The 18958-nt window shown below is 46.5% G+C and overlaps 2 protein-coding genes across 7 annotated transcripts in view; one reads left to right on the forward strand and one right to left on the reverse strand.

The window, feature by feature from the left end:
- Positions 1-8532, reverse strand: part of LOC116890822 — a 36273-nt gene extending 27741 nt beyond the window's left edge. The window contains 2 exon segments of the mRNA XM_032891326.1: positions 4364-4452; positions 8515-8532. Of these exon segments, the coding sequence (XP_032747217.1) occupies positions 4364-4452; positions 8515-8532 (107 nt within the window).
- Positions 1-18958, forward strand: part of Ppfia1 (PTPRF interacting protein alpha 1) — a 78296-nt gene that overhangs the window by 14281 nt on the left and 45057 nt on the right. The gene's annotated exons all lie outside the window — the stretch shown is intronic.

Genomic DNA, 18958 nt, shown 5'->3' on the forward strand with positions numbered 1-18958 from the left:
AAGACATGTACCACCACACCTGGATTTTTTTAAAAATTGTATGTATGTGTGTGTATGTATGTCTGTTGTGTGAGTGTATACATGTGTGTGCAGGCATTCATGAAGGCCAGAGGAGTTGGACCCCTTGGAGCTGGAGCTTCTAGTGTTGATGAGTTATCTGACATGGGTGCCAGGAATTGAACTCTGGTCATCTGGTAGAGCAGTGCATGCTTTTAACCAGAAAGCCATTTCTCTAGCCCCTGGGTTTTCCTTTTGTTTTTGTTTTTTTTTGAGATAAGGTCTCTTTATATAGCTCTGACTATAAGAGTCCTGGAACTCACTATAAAGGCAGGGTGGCCTCAAACTCACAGAAATCACCTGCCTCTGCCTGCCAAGTGCTGGCTCCACAGTCTTAATGTTTCTGTGTTCAAAAGTCCAGCTTCTTCTGAGACACAAGGCAGTTGTTCAATATGAGCCCTTCTAATAAAAAGCTAGATGATAAAAAATAGGTTTCTAGTGTGCATCACTGCAGTGTAAACATTTCTGCGCTAAAAGGGAGGAGCGAGGATGACAAGGAAGGACCTGGCAGCCAAGTGGCAGGTCTGGCAGGGTCATACCTGTCATCTGGGCCCTTAGTGGACTCAGGGCATCAGTAGCTTTGGTGACCGCCCCTACTTGTGTTGCCTGTAGCAGTGTCTTGGTGTCTTGGTGAGCTGCATGCTGCCTGCAGCTTTTCCCAGCAGATGTCTTTAAATCCTCTGGGATCTCCACAGCAATGCAGGTATCACCTTCACAACTCCTCTTTGTAGGGGATTCTTGACCCTGACACATACTGCCTGGCCTGAGAAGCTTTCTGAAATGTGGTATAAGCCTCTTCCAAAAGCAGCTTGTGGAAGGAAGGGTTTGTTTCACCTTATACTCCCAAGACACGGTCCATCATGAAGAAAGAATCATCAGGGCAGGAACCTGGAGTCAGGGAACAGATGCAGAGACCAAGAGCAATGCTGTTTATTGACTTGCTTCTTATGGATTGCTCGGTCTGCTTGCTTGCACATGCGTGCTCTCTGTCTCTCTGTCTCTGTCTCTGTCTCTGTCTCTCAAAATTTTATGGGAAAGGAATAGAGACAGAGAAAGAGGGGGGCAGAGAAGGACAGAGAGAGAAGAGAGGAAGAGGAGGCTGGCTGAGAATGTGGGAACAGAAAGAAGATGGGGGGAAAGAGGGGGAGGAGAGAGAGAGAGAGAGAGAGAGAGAGAGAGAGAGAGAGAGAGAGAGAGAGAGAGAGAGCGCACAAATAGGAGATGGAGAGAGCCAGTCTGCTTTCTTATAGGGATGGCACAATGGACTGGGCCCTCCTGCATCCATCACTATTAAAAAAAACACCCAGCAGGCTTGCCTGCAGCTTGATCTTATGATAGCATTTTCACAGTGAAGGCTTCCTTTTCTCAGATGACTCTAGTTTATGTCAAGTTGACAGAAACTAGCCAGCACAGCATCCATGACCCCTCTTTGTCATGGTATTTTACATGTTTGCGAGACCATATGAGTGATGTTGCCAAGTTGTGCTGCCAGATCTAGACATGGTCTGGCCCCTGCCATCACAGTTGTAGTGACATCTGTGTACCCTGGTGGCTGAACCTACACAAACCCTCCCTTGGCCTTGCTTTTGAGCAAGTGATCCCTTCATTTGCTTTCTTAGCAAAAGTTCTGCACTTTGATCTGAATCTGAGTTTTCATGAGCTGGAGGCTTCATGTGGGTGAGGTCTTGCTTTCAGGATATCTTTACTGATGTCCCAGTGTGGAGTGTGAGCTCCTCTTCAGTGGTGCTAATCTCTAAAGATGACAGTTGTGTTTTCTGCACCTGCCTGTTGGTTCTGTACCACAGAGCTGAGTAAGTGAAGTGAGTAGCGGTCATTGTACAGTGTAGGTCATGCTGTTTTGGGATTTCCTTATTCTCTGAGCCAGGCCTTCTCTGTGTGTTTCTTTTAGCATTCTGGTCTTTCAAGCTCCTGTCAGAGGGGTCCATTAAGCTCTGTTTACGGCATTCCAGGTTTCTCTAGCCTCTAGCTTCAGTCTTTCCTGTGCCTCACACAAACGAGGTTCAGAGGCCTGAGATCACATGGTCAGTATCACAACAGTCTTCTTCATTGGTTCCAATTTTCTGTATTACTTTCCTTGTTTCTATGAGTAGGTAACTGACCAGAAGCAACTTAAGGGAGAAATTGTTTATTTTCAACTTACAGTTTAAGAAGGTCCATTCCATAAAGGCAGGAAGGGTCATGATGAAGCCTGAGGCATCTGGACACATCACAACCCTATCAGAAAGCAGGAGATGATGAATTCAATTCATCTGGCTCTCTGCTTTTTCCATTTTTATTCAGTATGGAAACACATCATACTGGATGGAGCATCCTACATTTGGGACAGGTCTTCCTCATTAGTTAAACCTCTCAGATGTATGTCTGCTAGCTGACTAAATTCCATAGAGTTGACAGTCAAGACCATCAGAGAGGCACAAAGTAGTATAACAAGAGAGAGCTGTATGGAAATGCCGACTGGAGAGCCTTGTCTCACTGTCTGGACAGGTGGCTGTGGATACTGTGGTGCTGGGTCCTGAGCAGTTACTGTAATGGGCCCAGAAATATGGACAAAATGTTTCTTCTACTTTGTGGGTTTTTTGTACTGTGGCTAAAAGCAAGGGTTTGGCTGGAGCTGGCTGGCTGCTGGGCTGAGGCCCTTTTGCCAGGGGCGGGCCTGTGGAGTTCACCCTTTTGCATTTCATAGAGTCTCATTCTTATTCTGAGGAGGAAATTTCATTTTGCTCCAAAAATAAATTTGGAAGCTTGAAGCATATCCTGCATTCCCATGTTTTTCTGCTTTGCAGATGGGCTGATCACCCGCCGGCCTATGCAGCTTAAACTGTGCCAGGGCTAATGTAGACATAGCTTTCAAGTGGTAGTGTTGTGTTGCAGGCCAATCACGCATAGGAAAACCGAAATGCTGCCTGCCAAGAGTTGGTACTCTGAAGCAGTGGATCTCTGGAACTCCCAAGCTCTCTTTTCCTCCACTTCAGATAAAGTGGGTCAGATGGTGACAGAGGAAGTCCTCCTGCAGTGCTGAATGGGTTGGAGTATCAACTTGAGGAGTCTGTGACCAAACTTTTATGCAAATTAAAATGCCAAGGACTTCAGTGCCTTGACTGAACTGAGGTCCAATTGTTGGAAGTGCCTAAAGGCATTCTGTGTGGCTTTCTACTTTGCTTCTATATGGCTCTACAACATTAAGCTCAGGTCAAGAGAGTCCAGGCAAGCTGGTTTCTTGTTTCTTGTGTTATTTGAAGGCGTTATACAAATAGGTATGTGAGCTTTCTTCTTAATGAGTGGAGAGTATTTGGCTGCATAGTTTAAAAGTATGCCTTGCCATGTCTCTCACTATTTCTGACTATCTCTAGAAGATACATCCCACTCTACTCTTTTTCCCTTGTGACAGCCAGGATAAGGAAGTTGTGTCCTTAGGAAGGAGGATATCTGCCTACTTGTCTCCTATGTTATATCACTCATTGCTTTGGGTTCTCTTATTGATATATCATGAATGGTGGTTTCTGGTTTCTATCTAGCCAGCACTTGTTGCTTGTTTGATGTGAGTTCAGCACACCCTGTGCTGGGTATGGGGGTACTGGGAAGATGGGGTGCACTGATTGATACCCATTGCCTCTGACCTTGGCTAGCCTCTGATGCTCACAGTGGTGCTCTAACAGGTTGATAGTCCACTGAGGCCTGGCCACCAGCTGAGGGTTCTGCAGGCACCAGGTAGTGGCATGCATCTGAGCTCAGGCAGTCTGGCTCCAGAGCTCTCTTGACTGGGACAAGATTGGGTGCACAGCAGTACCCCTCAGATATCTCCAGCCTATTGTATTGAACTGCAGTGCTGCTTCTGTGACAGAGGGTCTTCAGCTGTCCTTCTGTCCCTCCATACAGCTGTTCTCCATCCCCATTGGATCAGAACCTGAGGTACAGCCAGACACCTAGTAGTTTAGTGCTTTTGTGTTCCTTATGCTGAAAGCATAGTGCAGGAGAATTGGTGGGTACATAGCACACAAATGTCACAAGCAGATGAGCTGATTTCCTGATTCTGAGGTTGGTTTCTCTCATGTCCAAAGTCTCTTCTCCCCACCCTCACCCCCCAGGTCGGGGGAGAGTGGTACTTTTAGACAAGGCCTTACTTACTATGTTAACAGTTCTGTCTGTCCTGGAACTCGCCCTATTTACCAGACTCACAGAGATCATCTGCCTCTACCTCCTGAGTGCTGTGATGAAGGCTGTATGTGTGCCAACATGCCTGGCTTTTTTTTATCCCCTCCCTGGTGCCCAGAATCTTGAGAGTTACTTGTGGTTAAGATGTCTCCTTTTATCTGCAGCTCCTGTGCTCAGGTTACCAGGACACTTGGCTTCCTGTTGTTTCTCTTCATATTTTTCCTAGCACAGGACGAAGGAGTTCAAATGTGTCATGTGTAATGTGTGTGTCACTAATTTTAAAAATATATTTATTTTTATATGTGTGAGCATTTTGCTTGTGCATGTATATATGTATGTATGTATGTATTATGTAATGTAACTATACATGTATATGCCGTGGCATAAGTGTGGAGGTCAGAGAACAACTTGTAGGAGTCGTTCTTTTTTTCTGCCATGTGGGTTCTAGGCTTGCTGGCAAGTGCCTTTCTACAAGTGTTGGCCTTCTGTAGCCACTCTGCCTGCCCAAGCCAATTTTAAAATTGCCATATGTGTGTGTACATATATAATATAGTCTTATCTATATAATAATGAGTCCATGACATATTCATAATTGAGCATAGTGCATTTTGATCCTATTCACTGCATTGCCATCCCTCAGTCGCCTTCCCTCCTCACAGATACCCTTCTTTCCTGCTAGTGCCTCTGCTATTTAGCTGCTGTCTTCTTTCCTGTCAGTCAACTCTTAGTCCCTGGTAACTGAATGCATTGACTGCAACTGTGGTGCATGTTGAGATAATTGGAACAACAGAGGACGTAGAGGTGATACTTGAGAATGCCATGTCCCTCAGCCCTGATTTGTATGTCATGTTGGGCATACTTCTCCCTTATCTCTCCCTTCACTGAGCACATGCTGCATGCAGCCTGTGCAGCCTGGCGGAGTGAGAATCACATGGCCCCTCAGTAGAGAGGTGGCTTTGGTTCTGTTATGTTCTGTAACCTTTTGAGGCCTAGGGTTCTTTCTCTGCAAAATAGCGTGTTAGGACAAGTAACAGATCTGCAGATCAAAATGTGTTAGAGGCACTTCTTTCTGGGGTCGTCACAGAGTAGACTGACACCCAGGCTCAGGTGAGGTGTGTTATGATGGGGTCCTAGGAGCGCCTGTGGAAGTGTGAATGCTGACGGTCCTAAGCACTCTCTGGCTCCGTGTTTTGTCTGTACAGTCACTGAATTAGAGGCAGGAACTGCCACAAAAGGCCAGTGATTAAAGATGAGTTGAAGGTTGGTCAGGCCAGGTGGGAGGGACACTGGTAGGCACCCTTCTATAGTGTTGAGGTCTTTTCCTCCTGAGGGTGGACAGGGCTGCATCCCTGTCTCTAATGTAGGAAAGGGACTTTGAGACAAGAAGTGGAGAGAGCTTCATGACTGCTGGTTCTGTGTCTTGTAGAGGGTTGCATGCTAGTGCTTGGCTTTGAGGTTTTAAGAGTGTGTGGGTCTGGGATGTTGCTCTATTTCTGCTCTTTGCTGTGAGCCTTACTTTAGGTTGTGAGGACAGCAGTGTAACATGCTCAGCACATAACCTGATGTTCATAGTCAGTCCATATATGGTGGCTGTCAGCCTCCCCATTCTTGGGGTCACCGAGGTGAACCATTGTGAAGAAAGTATTTCTTTGAGGTTCCAGAAATTCATGTGACCAATGAAAGAAGTGGAGATGAAGGACTACAGTGAGCACCATAAAGTGTTGAACGTCTACAACTCCAGCCCTTCCTCCATACATAGTGTGGGTGCTTCCAGGGCAGTGTAGAGTGGCTCAAGTTCTCTAGTGTCTAACATCTGCAGGCTAGCCAGGTTCTGTACAGACAGCCTATGGAGAGTTCACAGAGAGCAGTAACCTGAAGGCCTTTGAGGAGGACTGATGTTTATGAAGGAAGACTGCCATGTGACCCATTCTCTCTGTGAAGGCCCGGAGAAGGTGCTGGTCTGGAGCTTGAGCCCTGTGTTGCCAGCGACACTGCTGGTTCAGTGACTACCTCTATAGGAGCTATCCTTCCCTTCAGCAGTGATGGTGACCAGCCTTTGCTGTAGAGGTTAGGACAGTACATGATTGGAGTACATGCTACTCCTTGGGGGTGGACCATACATAGAAAAGGGGCTCAGATGCTACATGCCAAAACACAGCACACAGAAGCAGCCTAGCTGAACTGTGACAGGCCTGCAAATCTGTGGAGAGTGAACTGTGGATCAGTATACCTCACATGACAGTAATCCCCACTTCCTCACTGAGATTGTCAGGAAACTTGTGAGGGGACACTGTCCTAGTGGACCGCCATCTTTCCCAGAGTTCCATCATGTCACTGCCCTTGTTACTTTTACTCTGGTCTCTGATTGTCTTTTCTACACAGACAAGCATGGGCGTCTGTGGCTATATTGGTAGTGGCTAGAATACAGGCAGTAGACCAGAGAGAGTCTGCACTGCACTTTTTTTTTTTCTACAAATCATAGAAATACTTGTTCCAAAAAAAAGTTGAGGAGTGAATAAAGAGCCTGCTGGGGAGCACATTCTTGTGGGCAGCCCTGCATGCTACCCATCTGTATGCCTGTGCTTACCTTTATGGAGCTGCAGTTCCTCTGTGCAGGGCCATCTGGGAAGAGCTAGATGCTGGTATAAGTTAGCTATCCTAATGTGTACCTGTTCTACCTGGACAGTAGACATCAGAACGGTTGATGACCCTGGCCTGCATACTGCTGGTGCAGGGCAGAGCCTCTGGGATATAGGCTGACAGCTTGCTGTCTTCATGTGGAGACCATACTTTTCTGGGCTTTGAGACCATCATAATCCTTAGTTGTAACTTAACCCTGGAGAGTCATTCTACTGCATAAGGAGGAGATGACACAGAACAGTGAGGTAAAGACTGCCATCTTTCTGAGGATACGTGTCTAGAGTCGTTCTTTCTTGTCACAACCATCAGTTTTACCATTTTTGCTCATTTAAAGATGTGGACTTACCAGGTGGTGGTGGTGCAAGCCTTTAATCCCAACACCCCAGAGGCAGAGGCAGGCAAATCTCTGAGTTTGAGGTTAGCCTGGTCTACAGAGAGAATTCTAGGACAACCAGGGCTACACAGGGAAACCTTGTCTCAGAAAACAAAACAACAAATCAAAACAAAAGGCCCTAGTCAGCAGCAGCCTCATAGTAAGATAGACAGGAGTAGAGAAGCTTGTGTCTTCCTTAATGGCTTCCTGCTATAACAGGCTCTGAGGGTTTCTTCATGTAAGAAAACTTCTGTTAGAGAGTTGAGGGATGTGCTGGGGGCAAGAGCTCAGTTGGTAAGATGTTTGCCTTGAAAGCATGAAGACCTGGGCTCAGTTCCAAGAACCCATATAAAAAAGTTGGGTGTTGAGCTAGAGAGATGACTCTTTAAGAGGATCCAAGTTCAATTCCTAGCACTCACTTGTAAGAATCTGTAACTCCTGTCCCAGAGGATCTGATGTTTTCTTCTGGACTCTGCATGGACATACATGCAGACAAAACATCCATACATAAATAATGATGATAGAAACAAAAACGGGGTGTGCCATCGCCCAGGAGGTGGGGACAGGTGAAACTGTAGGTTTTGCTAGCCAACAAAACTAACCTGAAGTTCCAGGCCAGCCCTGGGTTCGGTCCCCAGCTCCGAAAAAAAGAAAAAGAAAAAAACAAAACAAAAAAAAACCCAAGATGGATGGCTCCGGAGGCATGACACCAAAGGTAGACCCCTGCCCTCCACATTTCACACACGTAAGTACACACCCTCCTACATACACGTGTACACCCATATGTAAGAACAGGAATGTATTTGAAAGCAAAGACATTAGGGGCTGGAGAGATGACTCAGGTTAAGAGCACTGACTGTTTGCTTCTGAAGGAGCCTGGTTCAATTCCCAGTCCCCTTATGTTGGCTCATGGTTGTGAGGTGTCAGGATCTGATACCCTCTTGCTTTCACTGACACTTCACACATGTGATTATAAAACAATCATGCACATAAAATAAAAATTAATAAAAAATCTAAAAACAGATGTAGATTTACTTTAATTTTTCTTTTCCTTCCTTCCCTTTTCTTCCTCCTCTTCCTCTACCTCCTTTTTTTCCTTGTTTTTAGAGACAGGGTTTCTCTGTGCAGCTCTGCCTGTCCTGGAGCTTACTCTGTAAACCAGACTGACATTGAACTCACAGAGATCCCCCTGCCTCTGACTCCTGAGTTCTTGAATTAAACGTGTGTGCCACCCCTGCATGGCTATAATTTTTTATCTTATGGGCATTTACCTTAGTATCTTTGTCCATTTTCTTTTTGCTTAGTAAATTTCAAACTAACAGGACCCATGCCTATTATCCCAGCTCCCTTCAGGGACCCAAAGGGAGATCACTCTGTTCCAGACCAATGTAAGACCCTGTCTCAAACCAACAAAAAAGCTAGCCTGCCTGCCTCCCTCCCTCCCTCCCTCCCTCCCTCCCTCTCTGTTCCTCTCTCTCCTTACCTACCCCTTTTCAAGCAGGGTCCCATGAAGCTCAGGCTAACCTCAAACCTTGAACTCCCAATCCTCTTACTTCTGCTTCCCCACTGCTGCCGTTGTGCCTGGTTTCTGTAGTATTGGAGATGAAGCCAGGCTTCAAGCACACTGGGTAGACTCCCCCAGCCCAGCCATGGGCAGCCTCTCATTCTTGAGTTTGTGATTCTGTTGTCTTAGTGTCACCATAAAGTAGGAAGGAATCTTTAGTATGGTGCCTTTGATTAGATTGGTGCCCTTTTCCTTTTAAGATGCTGCTTGTTAAGTTATGGGGTAAAACTGTTTGTGATCTAGCTTGCTTGTCAAGCTAGTTTACAAAGCCTAAGCACTCAGAATCTACCCTGGAAGCTCAGGACGAACATCAGCTATCAGAGGTGAAATTGAAGATCAGCTTCATATGCAGACTCTTAAACTTTGCTAGGTGCTTAGCTAAGGCTTGGCCATTGACAGTACATTTTTCAGAATGCAGTAAGCTGCTGGTGGTGCTGCAGTAAGCTGCAGGTGAAGGCTACGTCACCCGAGTGCCTCACAGACAGAAGCTTAGCTCTTCACATACAGTTTGTGGGAAGAGTTAGCAGCAGGGGTGGAGTGGGACCTGGGATCCCTGGTTGGATACAGGGAGGCTGTGGAAGGAGGACTGAGAGAGGAACAGCAGAGGTCTGAAGGGCTGGGAGCTCTCAGAAGGCTGGTTACTTATAGGGCTTTAGTGGGCCCCTGAGAACTGTGTGGGAGGGCTGTGATGGGCAGGGAGATGGGGCGTGTCCGACTCTTCCTGGGTTGACAATGGCCCTTTCTTCTTATCTTTCCCATCCATCACTTACGTCTTTTTATGTGTTTTCCGGTAGGCAGTTCTTCTTGTTAGGGAAAACTTCATAAACAAGCATCCAGGGCCTTTCTTTCAAGTTCAGCTAAATTATTTTGTGATCTTGAACACTGGAGCATTTGTGTTTCCTGGGCTGTCAGCAGAATGTCAGGAAATGCTGTAATAAGCTGGCCATACCAGGGCGCACGTGTTCCTCAATGCCAGGAGAACTCTTGAGCAAGACACCTTTCAGTTCTGGTTTTCTACCTGACCTTCCATTCATTCTGGAACATTTCTGACCAAGGGCATCCAAAGGTATGCCGTATGAAAGCAGAAATGGTGACCTGAAGTTTTTTGCTTGCAGCCACTGAGGCTGAGGTAGGTGTGTGTGTGTGTGTGTGTGTGTGTGTGTGTGTGTGTGTGTGTGTGTGTGTGTGTGTGAGAGAGAGAGAGAGAGAGATCTATGTCTTCTGCATATGTTCCAATGCAAATCAGTGTGTCTTGTATTCTCCCAGGTTTTTTTTTTTTTTTTTTTGGTTCTTTTTTTCGAGCTGGGAATCGAACCCAGGGCCTTGCGCTTCCTAGGCAAGCGCTCTACCACTGAGCTAAATCCCCAACCCCTTCTCCCAGGTTTTGAAGCAGCTCTAGATCTCCCTCAGATGCAATGTCTGGAAATCCATATGTCAGAATGCCATTCTTAAGTGAACTTGGCAGAAAGGCATCCAAAGTGACTCCTTTAGCAGTGCAGGTGCTCTCTGCAGGGTGTCAAGTTTGTCTTCAGAGACACTTGTGTGCAGCTCCTCCTGATGAGCAGCCTTGGAAAGTAGTGTCATGGTGTTCAGTATTTGGATGTTGCCTGACATCTGCTGACCTGTAAATATGAAGTGGTTCTCAGTTGATGACGAGTGTGAGACTGTGACAAGAATTCTGGGTTTGGTCTTTGTCCTAGTCTATACCTCTTTTCCATTAAGATTCTTCAGAGTGGTAGGAACATCCTTTGTGGGTCACAAGTGAGTCTGAGTGCCCATGTTGTCTCAGGTTGGGGCTGGGCATCAGGAAGTTCAAGGTAACTCCAAGAACTTGGGGATCTCAGTCCCATCCCTTCCCTAGCCTATAGGGAAGGGAGGGTGACTGAGGCCAGTGATGGCATCAGTCTGCCTGTACTTTAAAACCTCAGTAAAGGGGCTGGAGAGATGGCTTAGCTACGGTTAAGAGCACTGACTGTGTTCAATTCCCAGCAACCACATGGTGGCTCATAACCATCTGTAATGGCATCTGATGCCCTCTTCTGGTGCGTCTGAACACACCTACAGTGTACTCATACACATTAAACAAACAAACAAACAAACAAACCCTCAGAAAGGAAATGGGTGTGGTGATAGCACTTGGGAGGCAGAATGGAGGCTAGGTTGCCAGAGCCCCTACCTGGTGTGAGTGATGTGAGAGAGAATAGGAAGAACTCCTTGTCTCAAAAGCAAAAAAACAAAACAAAACAACAACAACAACAACAAAAACCAAAAGAAAGCAAAAGAGTAAAAGACAGAGTGAATAAATATCCAGATGGGGAGGTGGGCCTGAAAGGGAGGCACTTCCTCCCACATGCCTTGTTCCTGAGACACACTGATGTGGTAGTTGTGGTAACCCTTCATCATGGCATTTATAGTAGAGTGGTGGGCAGATATAAGCCCACTCCCCAGAGTTCTTTGGGCTACTCCATAGTGTGATGCAGACTCAATAAGGGGCCTGCAGGAACCCTCAACATATAGGTCACAATCTTCAGGGGGCTAGGGTATGTCAGGTCTTGTGGGGTGGAGCCCACCTGTGGGATCTGATGCAGTATCTGGGTAGGCCATGTAGAGTCAAATGGAATTGGCAACCCAGACAGTGTGTGCTGGAGAAGTGCTTTATGTGTGAATACTCCCCCACTGGTGTGGGAAGTGTTGTGATATGTGTGTGAGAATAAGAAGAACTCCATGTGTTTTCCTGTCTTCACTGGCCAATGAGGCCAGCATTCTGTTATTTTACCAGAGGAATGTAAAAGTTACTCAGGGCCCTGCCTTCAGGTTGGCAGCCTGTCAGGCCCAGAGAGCGCAGACACACACTTTTACTTCCCACACCTACATGCTGTTTTGTGCTTAATGCTCCATTGCTGACAGCATCACAAGACATGGCCATTGCGCTGGGACATGGCAGCAGTTTGTGAGGCACATGCCCAGGGGCCGGTGTCCCACAGGTATAGCAGATGGTTCCTTTGCAAGATAGGATGTCACAGGGTACTCAGACAGCTCATCTAAAGATTGGGCTGTCGGGTAGGAGAAACAGTTGTGGTTATTCTGTGGAGAGACTTAAATACATGTGGTAGTGCTGTAGGTGATATTCTATATGGAAACAGCGTGCATCTGGAGTGCACTGTCTCACCCCTCACTCCCACAGACCTGTGTACTTCAATCAGCCTAAAAGGCTAAGCTAGAAGCCAGTGCTGGCCATTCAGTCTGTGGTTTGTGGTAAGGTGACCAGAGGAGGAGCTTCTTCTCAGACTGTGGACACTGGCTGTATTGTGCATGTGATGGCTAAGAATATTCAACTTTTGATACCAAATATAACTCACTTTAGGCTTATGGTAGTTTGCTGTCCCTAGTGCTAGAAGAGAGCTTTAAAAAGACAGATACTGCAAATCAAGAGGAATTATGCTGGCATTCAAATGAAATTAGCACATCGAGTGCTTGGTTTTAGAAGTAGTGAGGCAGCCAGGCATGATGCTGGTGCAAGCCTGTGATCCCAGCACTCGGATGGAGGTAGGAGGATCAGGAGTTCAAAGTCATCCTCTGCTATGAAGTGAGTTTGATACCAGCTTGTCCTGTGTGTGCCATTTGTCTCAAACAAAACATACACAAAAGGAAAGAGGGAAAAAGAGGGTAAGGCGACTGTCTAGGTGCTGGGCTGTGGGACTAAACCATTGGCCTTGCAGCTGAACCAGTGCAGAATACCTTTGCTCACATATGCATGAACACTTGTGACTACACGTGGCTTTTAACTTTTTTAAAGATTTATTTATTTATTTTGTATATGAGTACACTGTAGCTGTCTTCAGACACACCAGAAGAGGGCATCGGATTCCATTACGGGTGGTTGTGAGCCACCATGTGGTTGCTGGGATTTGAACTCAGGACCTCTGGAAGAGCAGTCGGTGCTCTTAACCACTGAGCCACCTCTCCAGCCCGGCTTTTAACTTTTTCATCAAAACATAACAAGCCTTTTTTGTAGGTTATAACTGTACTGGAGAGTGACAGACAGTAAAGTTGATGTCTTCAGTGCTCTGTGATTCATGGCAGTGGCATTGACAGAGCACATGTTCTCTGACTTTGCTCAAGTTCTAATTGTGTGGCATAGTAGAGTGAGTATCATTTTGGTAAAGTTTGAAGTATGATTTCTGTTGTCATCAGAGAAGCTGAGCTACACATACATGGCCTTTCAAAATCACTGCATTGCTGTAGCTATGCTGGGAGATGCATGGGAATTAGCTGAGGATGACTGCACACATCCCACATGCTGGCCCACAACAGTCACACTAGCTCCTCGTTAACCACAGTGCCCTAGGGACAATACAAGAAGAAAGATGTTGGCTCATCAGGGGTGACCACTTGCCAGGAGTGAGGAAATGTCCCAGCTGCCGAGCCCAGACTGTTGGTTAGCCATAGATAGGCCAAGGCCACACCAGGGCATTCAGGGCTGACCTCCCACAGAGCTGTTTCAGGTTAGGAGTCCAGAACACGCTCTCCTTAGCTGCTGAGCCAGAAACTGAGAAAGGAGAGTGTTCAGCCCTGAACCCTGTGTTTGAAACTGCTTCCTGGCTCTTCCAGGTCTGACTGGCTGTTTTGCTTCTTGTCTTTTGTTTGTAGCTAGCTATGCTGAGCTTGAGTCCATATGTGTATGAATGCTTGCTTGTATGTATGTAAATGCACAGCTTGCATGCCTGGTGCCCTCAGAGGCCAGGAGAGGGTACCAGATCCCTTGGAACTGAGAGTTTCTAGGGGACAGCTATAAATCATTGTGTGGGTGGGTGCTGAGAACTGACCCCAGGTTCCCTGAAAGCAGCTAGTGCTCTTAACTGCTTAGCCATCTCTCTAGCCCCCATATTCAGGTTTTGATGGGTCAGTTTAGGCCCTAGGAGACTCCTTAGCATGCAGCCAGGATAGAGCCAGCTCCAGAAGACAACCCAGGCCCGTGACCATTGATGGGCCAGTGACTAGTGCCGGTTGAGAGGAGAGGCTGAGATCCTTCGTATCAAACCTTGAGAACAGTTTGTGAGCTGCAAAACCCTGAATCCAAGCTGTTCTTGAAGACTTTTTTAGCACAGATCAATCATAGCAAGTTCAGGGTAGAGATCCAGGACTATTCCCCAAATAACAGCAACTGGTACCACATGTGTCAGGAGACTCTTATTTGGAAAAAAGCTGCCACTGCCACAAAGAAGGTGACCTGAAGGACATCATTGGTTCATCTCCATGAATGACAGTCAGCCATTGTATCTCTAGCCAGTTACCTGGGTCCCTCCAGGAGTCACAGAGCCACATGAAGGGTCGATTGACCTCCTGTCAAGCTAATGGACCAGCAGTTCCACTGCCCGGCAGTCAAGTGGCACATGTGTGTCATTCTCATGGGATCGGGCAGTCTTGGAACCTGAGTAGAATGAAGAATCTTCACATGTATTCTGAAGGTAAATGAGTATGAAGGAGAAACTTGTGTGACGTGCCTGAGATCAAAAGGCCTTTCCCAACATGGACGGGTAGTGAGCTACTTAGGGAAGCTTTCCAAACGAGCCAGGTGCGACTGTCAGAGGTGTTGACTCAGGAGGGTGAGGCCTAGGAGTTTGCAGGTAGCTTTTCTACATAGGGCATCTCTATTCTGTAGGTCATGTCCTGTTACCTGAAACCTGGGGTTGGTGTGGTCTGCTGAAACCAGAGTCCATCCAGATGGTATCATGTTTCTACCAGGCAGCATCTCCTTTGACGGTGGTATCTCTTGTGCCCTCACCATCACTTGGGCATTGCACACTGGCTAAGCAGACATTCTGTTATGGAACTGAGCTTCTGCCTGCTGGGACACTTAGGCCAGCAGGAAGGTACACAGAACAGGGGCTAGGAGGCTGGCTTTGCTAGCACACAGCAGGGGAAGTTGAGGAAGAGCTCCGTAGGAAGTGCCCAAATTTTGAACTGTAGGGTGGCAGAGCTGCTCTGGAGTGGGTAGATTTGTGAATCTGAGGCAGAGGACCAATAGGAGGTGATGTTCAGAAGGGGGGCAACGACAGTTTGAGGAATGTGGGCTTTCCTGTGGGCAGCTTGCTGGCTGTGAGGCAGGGATTACAGGTGGAGCCACCGTTGCTCTGTACTTAGAGGGCTCATGCTACCTGGCAATGAGTAGTGAGGGACTGGTTGGTGCCATGCTTACTAGGTTCATGTTCCATGGCATCGAGGTGTTTGACAGAAGCCATCTAGGAAAGGCTATGGCAAGCAAGTGAGTTTCCTGGAGATTGCCCACAGTTTTGCATGGCTGCAATGGGTGCACTCTAGGAGGCACAGCCCCAGAGACTTTGTCCCAGGATTGCTTCTTGCAGTTGATAATGATTCCTGGGCATTAGCTCACCCTATTGGACTTTCTTGCAGATCAACATGAAGGTGAATTTTCATGATTTAATGCTGTTTAGATGAATTAATGACTTTATAGAAGTCAAACAATTTTAGGAAGAAAGTTTAAGGAAGTGGTTTTAGTTGTTTTGCCAGAAAGATATAATGAAGTTAGAATCCAGACTAGAATGTGCCCTCCTCATAGAACAGTAAGTAAAGGCTGCATAATAAAGAGTGTTACGAGTTTTCATTAATTACACTAAGAAGAGAAATAGGCTTGGGACAGATTTGTGATCAAGGAAAAACAATCATTCTAGGTCAGATCCAAGGATGACGCCACAAGTGTGCACTGTGATAAAAAGAGGCCATGTGAAACTGTTGCTTTGAACTTTTAATGAATGAATGAAGCCCTGCTTTGAACTTACTATGGACATCCTTCTGTTACTTTCCTTTTGTGTAACATTTATCTATGAGATAATTTTATAAAGAAATTTTGTCTAAAAAGATTAAGAGGAAAAATAAAGTTTGGCTGTTAGGGCTCTGCCCCATCTGCCAAATGTATATATGTCTATCTGTCTGTATGTATGCACACTTAAGAGTTCAGAGTTTCTCACTGGGCACTAGTTAAGTTTTGTTCTGTCAGTAGTGCTGACCCAGTCAATGGCCCACGGTTGTCAGTGGGGGCAGAGGTAGGGGTGTGTGTGTGTGTGTGTGTGTATCGGCTGCTATCAGCACGACCCCAATTATAATGCCATACCCTGCTCGTTTTCTATTACCCGGATGCTGGACTAGGCTTTTATCAGGTGTTACTGCTTCTCATCAGAACAAAGGAGCTTTGGTGTTGACCTTTTGCCACAGGGCCTTTGTGAAGGAATCTAAGTAAAATCTAAGTCTCAGGTTTTGTTTGTTTCAGAAAAACAGAAGACAGATTTGAAAGAAGGAAGAAGGGGTACCCAGGGAATTAGGCAGCTCTGTAGTGGACCAAACAGACATGGTAGCTTGATGAAACAGGCTCTGGGAAGTAGATGGTTCCAGGAGATATGTATAGGAGGTACAGTCAGCCGTAGCAGTCCCCAGTAGCAGGTGATGTAGGGAGTGGAAGGGGGTGGCATGCTGTCTGGGCATCTGACCTGTATGACTGGGTACTGATGTTTACTGGCTTAGGAGCTGGAGGCAGGGCAGGAAGAAGTGATGATCCTAGTGTGAGAGTGTATGGAGCCTTATGAGATACCCAAATAGAGACAGGCACAGATGGGCATAGGGCAGGAGGTAGGACAAGCAGATACACCCCAGGGTCACCCATATTTTAAAGTGGTAAAGCAGGAAATGGGGTGCATGGGTGGCTTCTAACAGCCCTTGCTCTTCTAGCAGGCCGGATGAGGAGGGAATGGAAGCTAGCTTCTACCCTCAGTGGAGGCTGTGTTGTCTTGAACTCTTCTGGGGAGGAAGTGGGGCTGAAACCAGGCTGCACAGATGGTGAGGACAGGAGTAGGGCTCGCAGGCCAGGGAGGAGTGTGGGCCATCCCTAAGCAAGTTGGTCTCAAGTGGCCAGTTCCTACTGCCATGCAACTGAGTCTCCACCTTGTTCACAATTAAAATAGAAGATTTTACTTTACATATTATTTGTGTATGTGTATGTGTATGTGTATGTGACTTTCCGGAGTCAGTTTTATCCTTCCACAGACTTGGGCTTGTGCAGCAAGTGCCATTACCCACAAGCCATTTTGTTGCCCCCCCCCCTTTTTTCTAGTTTTAATGTTTAACAATCCATCCTCATGAAGTGATATAAATGGTCACTTTTAGCACCTTCACTGTCTACAGTGAAGTAGGTCACAGCACTAACAGTTCAAAAGTATTTTTCTGTAGTTGATCTGTATAAAGAAGAGACGTTCATTTGCTTTTAGCAAATCCAGCCTTCCTGAAAGACATCCTAACTAACTCATCAGGTCTCTGCAGGGCTAGGTGCTTCTTCTCCCATTGAGGCCAAACATGACAGCCAAGTTAGGGGAATGGATTCCACAGACAGGCAACAGCTTTAGGGATTGACACCCCCCCCATGCTACCCCCCTTCTCCCCAACAGCTCCAGTTGTTTGGGGCCCACATGATGACCAAGCTGCACATCTACTACACATGTCGGGGTTTGTGTGTATCTTTTCAGACAGGTCCTCTCCATAGCCTAGGCTGGTCTCAAGCTGGTGATCCTCCCTGCTTTTGCCTCCCAAGGGCTGGGATCACAGCAGTGCAGTGCTATACCCAGTGTTTGTGTTTTAACCTGCTACTAATAGATAGTGTTCAGCTCCTGACAAGCTGTTGCTTCTGTGCTCTTGAGGCTCTGGGTGGGTCCCAAGAGGCTGTGACTCATGGGTAAGTTTGTCCCACCCTCCAGTCCTTTTCTTCCATAGTTTGTGTTAGTGTGGACAGTGCGGGGAGAGGTGAGTGCTGGTGTGACAAGGTACATCCCACCCACATTGCTGTCTTCATTTCAGATCCAAGTCAGGCAGCTCGTGTGACTGTAAGTGGCCTCAGTTGTGTGAGTCGGCTTTTATGTTGAGACTCATTTTACTGTTCCTGCTTTTCTTTATACTCTGTCCTAAAAAAACAACAAAAAAGCGCTTTTTTTTTTTTTTTGGCCTTTGGTGAAGTTCCCTTCCCTCCAGCTTGGATTTTTGTTTTGTTTTGTTTTAATTGCATGATGCAGATGAGGACCCTTGCTTTTCCCACAGTGTTTCTGCTACTGTGTCTGGCTTATTTCAGCAGCACAGTATCCTCAGGCTATCCTTGTGGTGTGTGGTACACTTTTTTTTTTTTTTTTAAAGATTTATTTATTTTGTGTATGTGAGTACACTGTCACTCTCTTCTGACACACCAGAAGAGGGCATCGGATCCCATTACAGATGGTTGTGAGCCACCATGTGGTTGCTGGGAATTGAACTCAGGACCTCTGGAAGAGCAGCCAGTGCTCTTAACCGCTGAGCTGTCTCTCCAGCCCCCACAACTACTTTTTAAATCTGGAATAATCATGGATGTTTTTAGTGCAACAACAAAATAAAATTTAGACACTAAAAGGTGTGCCATTGATGGTGCTGGCAGAGAGTATGGGGTGCAGAACATCACACAAGTGTGGAAGGGGTCAAGCCAAGCATTGTGGACCAAATTTGCTAATTTTAGTGGTTTATATTATTTTAGGAGGGGTTAATTTTTATGTGAATGAGTGTTTCCCCTACATGTATGTATGTATACATGTATGTCCTGATGCCCATGAAGGTCAGAAGAAGGCATCAGATAGAATTTTGGATGATTGTCAGCTGCCAAATAATTGTTGCACGTTCTCTCCTGCTCCAGAGTTAGATTTTAAATGAATATCCAGAATCCTCAGTGATTATGTTCTCTATTAAATATGGCCATATCAGTTAATAGCCCAGGCTGGCAGAATCCTTAGGCATGGCACCTTGAGTGATGACTGCACAGTCTCAACCTACATATAGCCTTGGTGCCTGCTGTTCTTTTTCATCCACTGTAACTGGGTCTGGAGAGAGAGCACAGCAGTTAAGAGTACTTGCTGTGCTTATTAGAGTTCTCGGGGTCAGTAACTAGCACCGACAAGGCAACTGACAACTGTTTTTAATTCCTGTTCCAGGGAATCTAATGGCCTCTCCTGGCTCAGCTATGTCCTCTGTCTCCCTGGAGCTGCTCCCTAGAGACAGCTCTTTCAACTGTTGGCTGTCTTCACCCACAGCCTTGGGGCACAGGCAATGTTGCAGGGCCAGCCTGATGA

The sequence above is a fragment of the Rattus rattus genome, chromosome 2, assembly GCF_011064425.1.
Source record: "Rattus rattus isolate New Zealand chromosome 2, Rrattus_CSIRO_v1, whole genome shotgun sequence".
In the NCBI taxonomy this organism is placed as follows: Eukaryota; Metazoa; Chordata; class Mammalia; order Rodentia; family Muridae; genus Rattus; species Rattus rattus.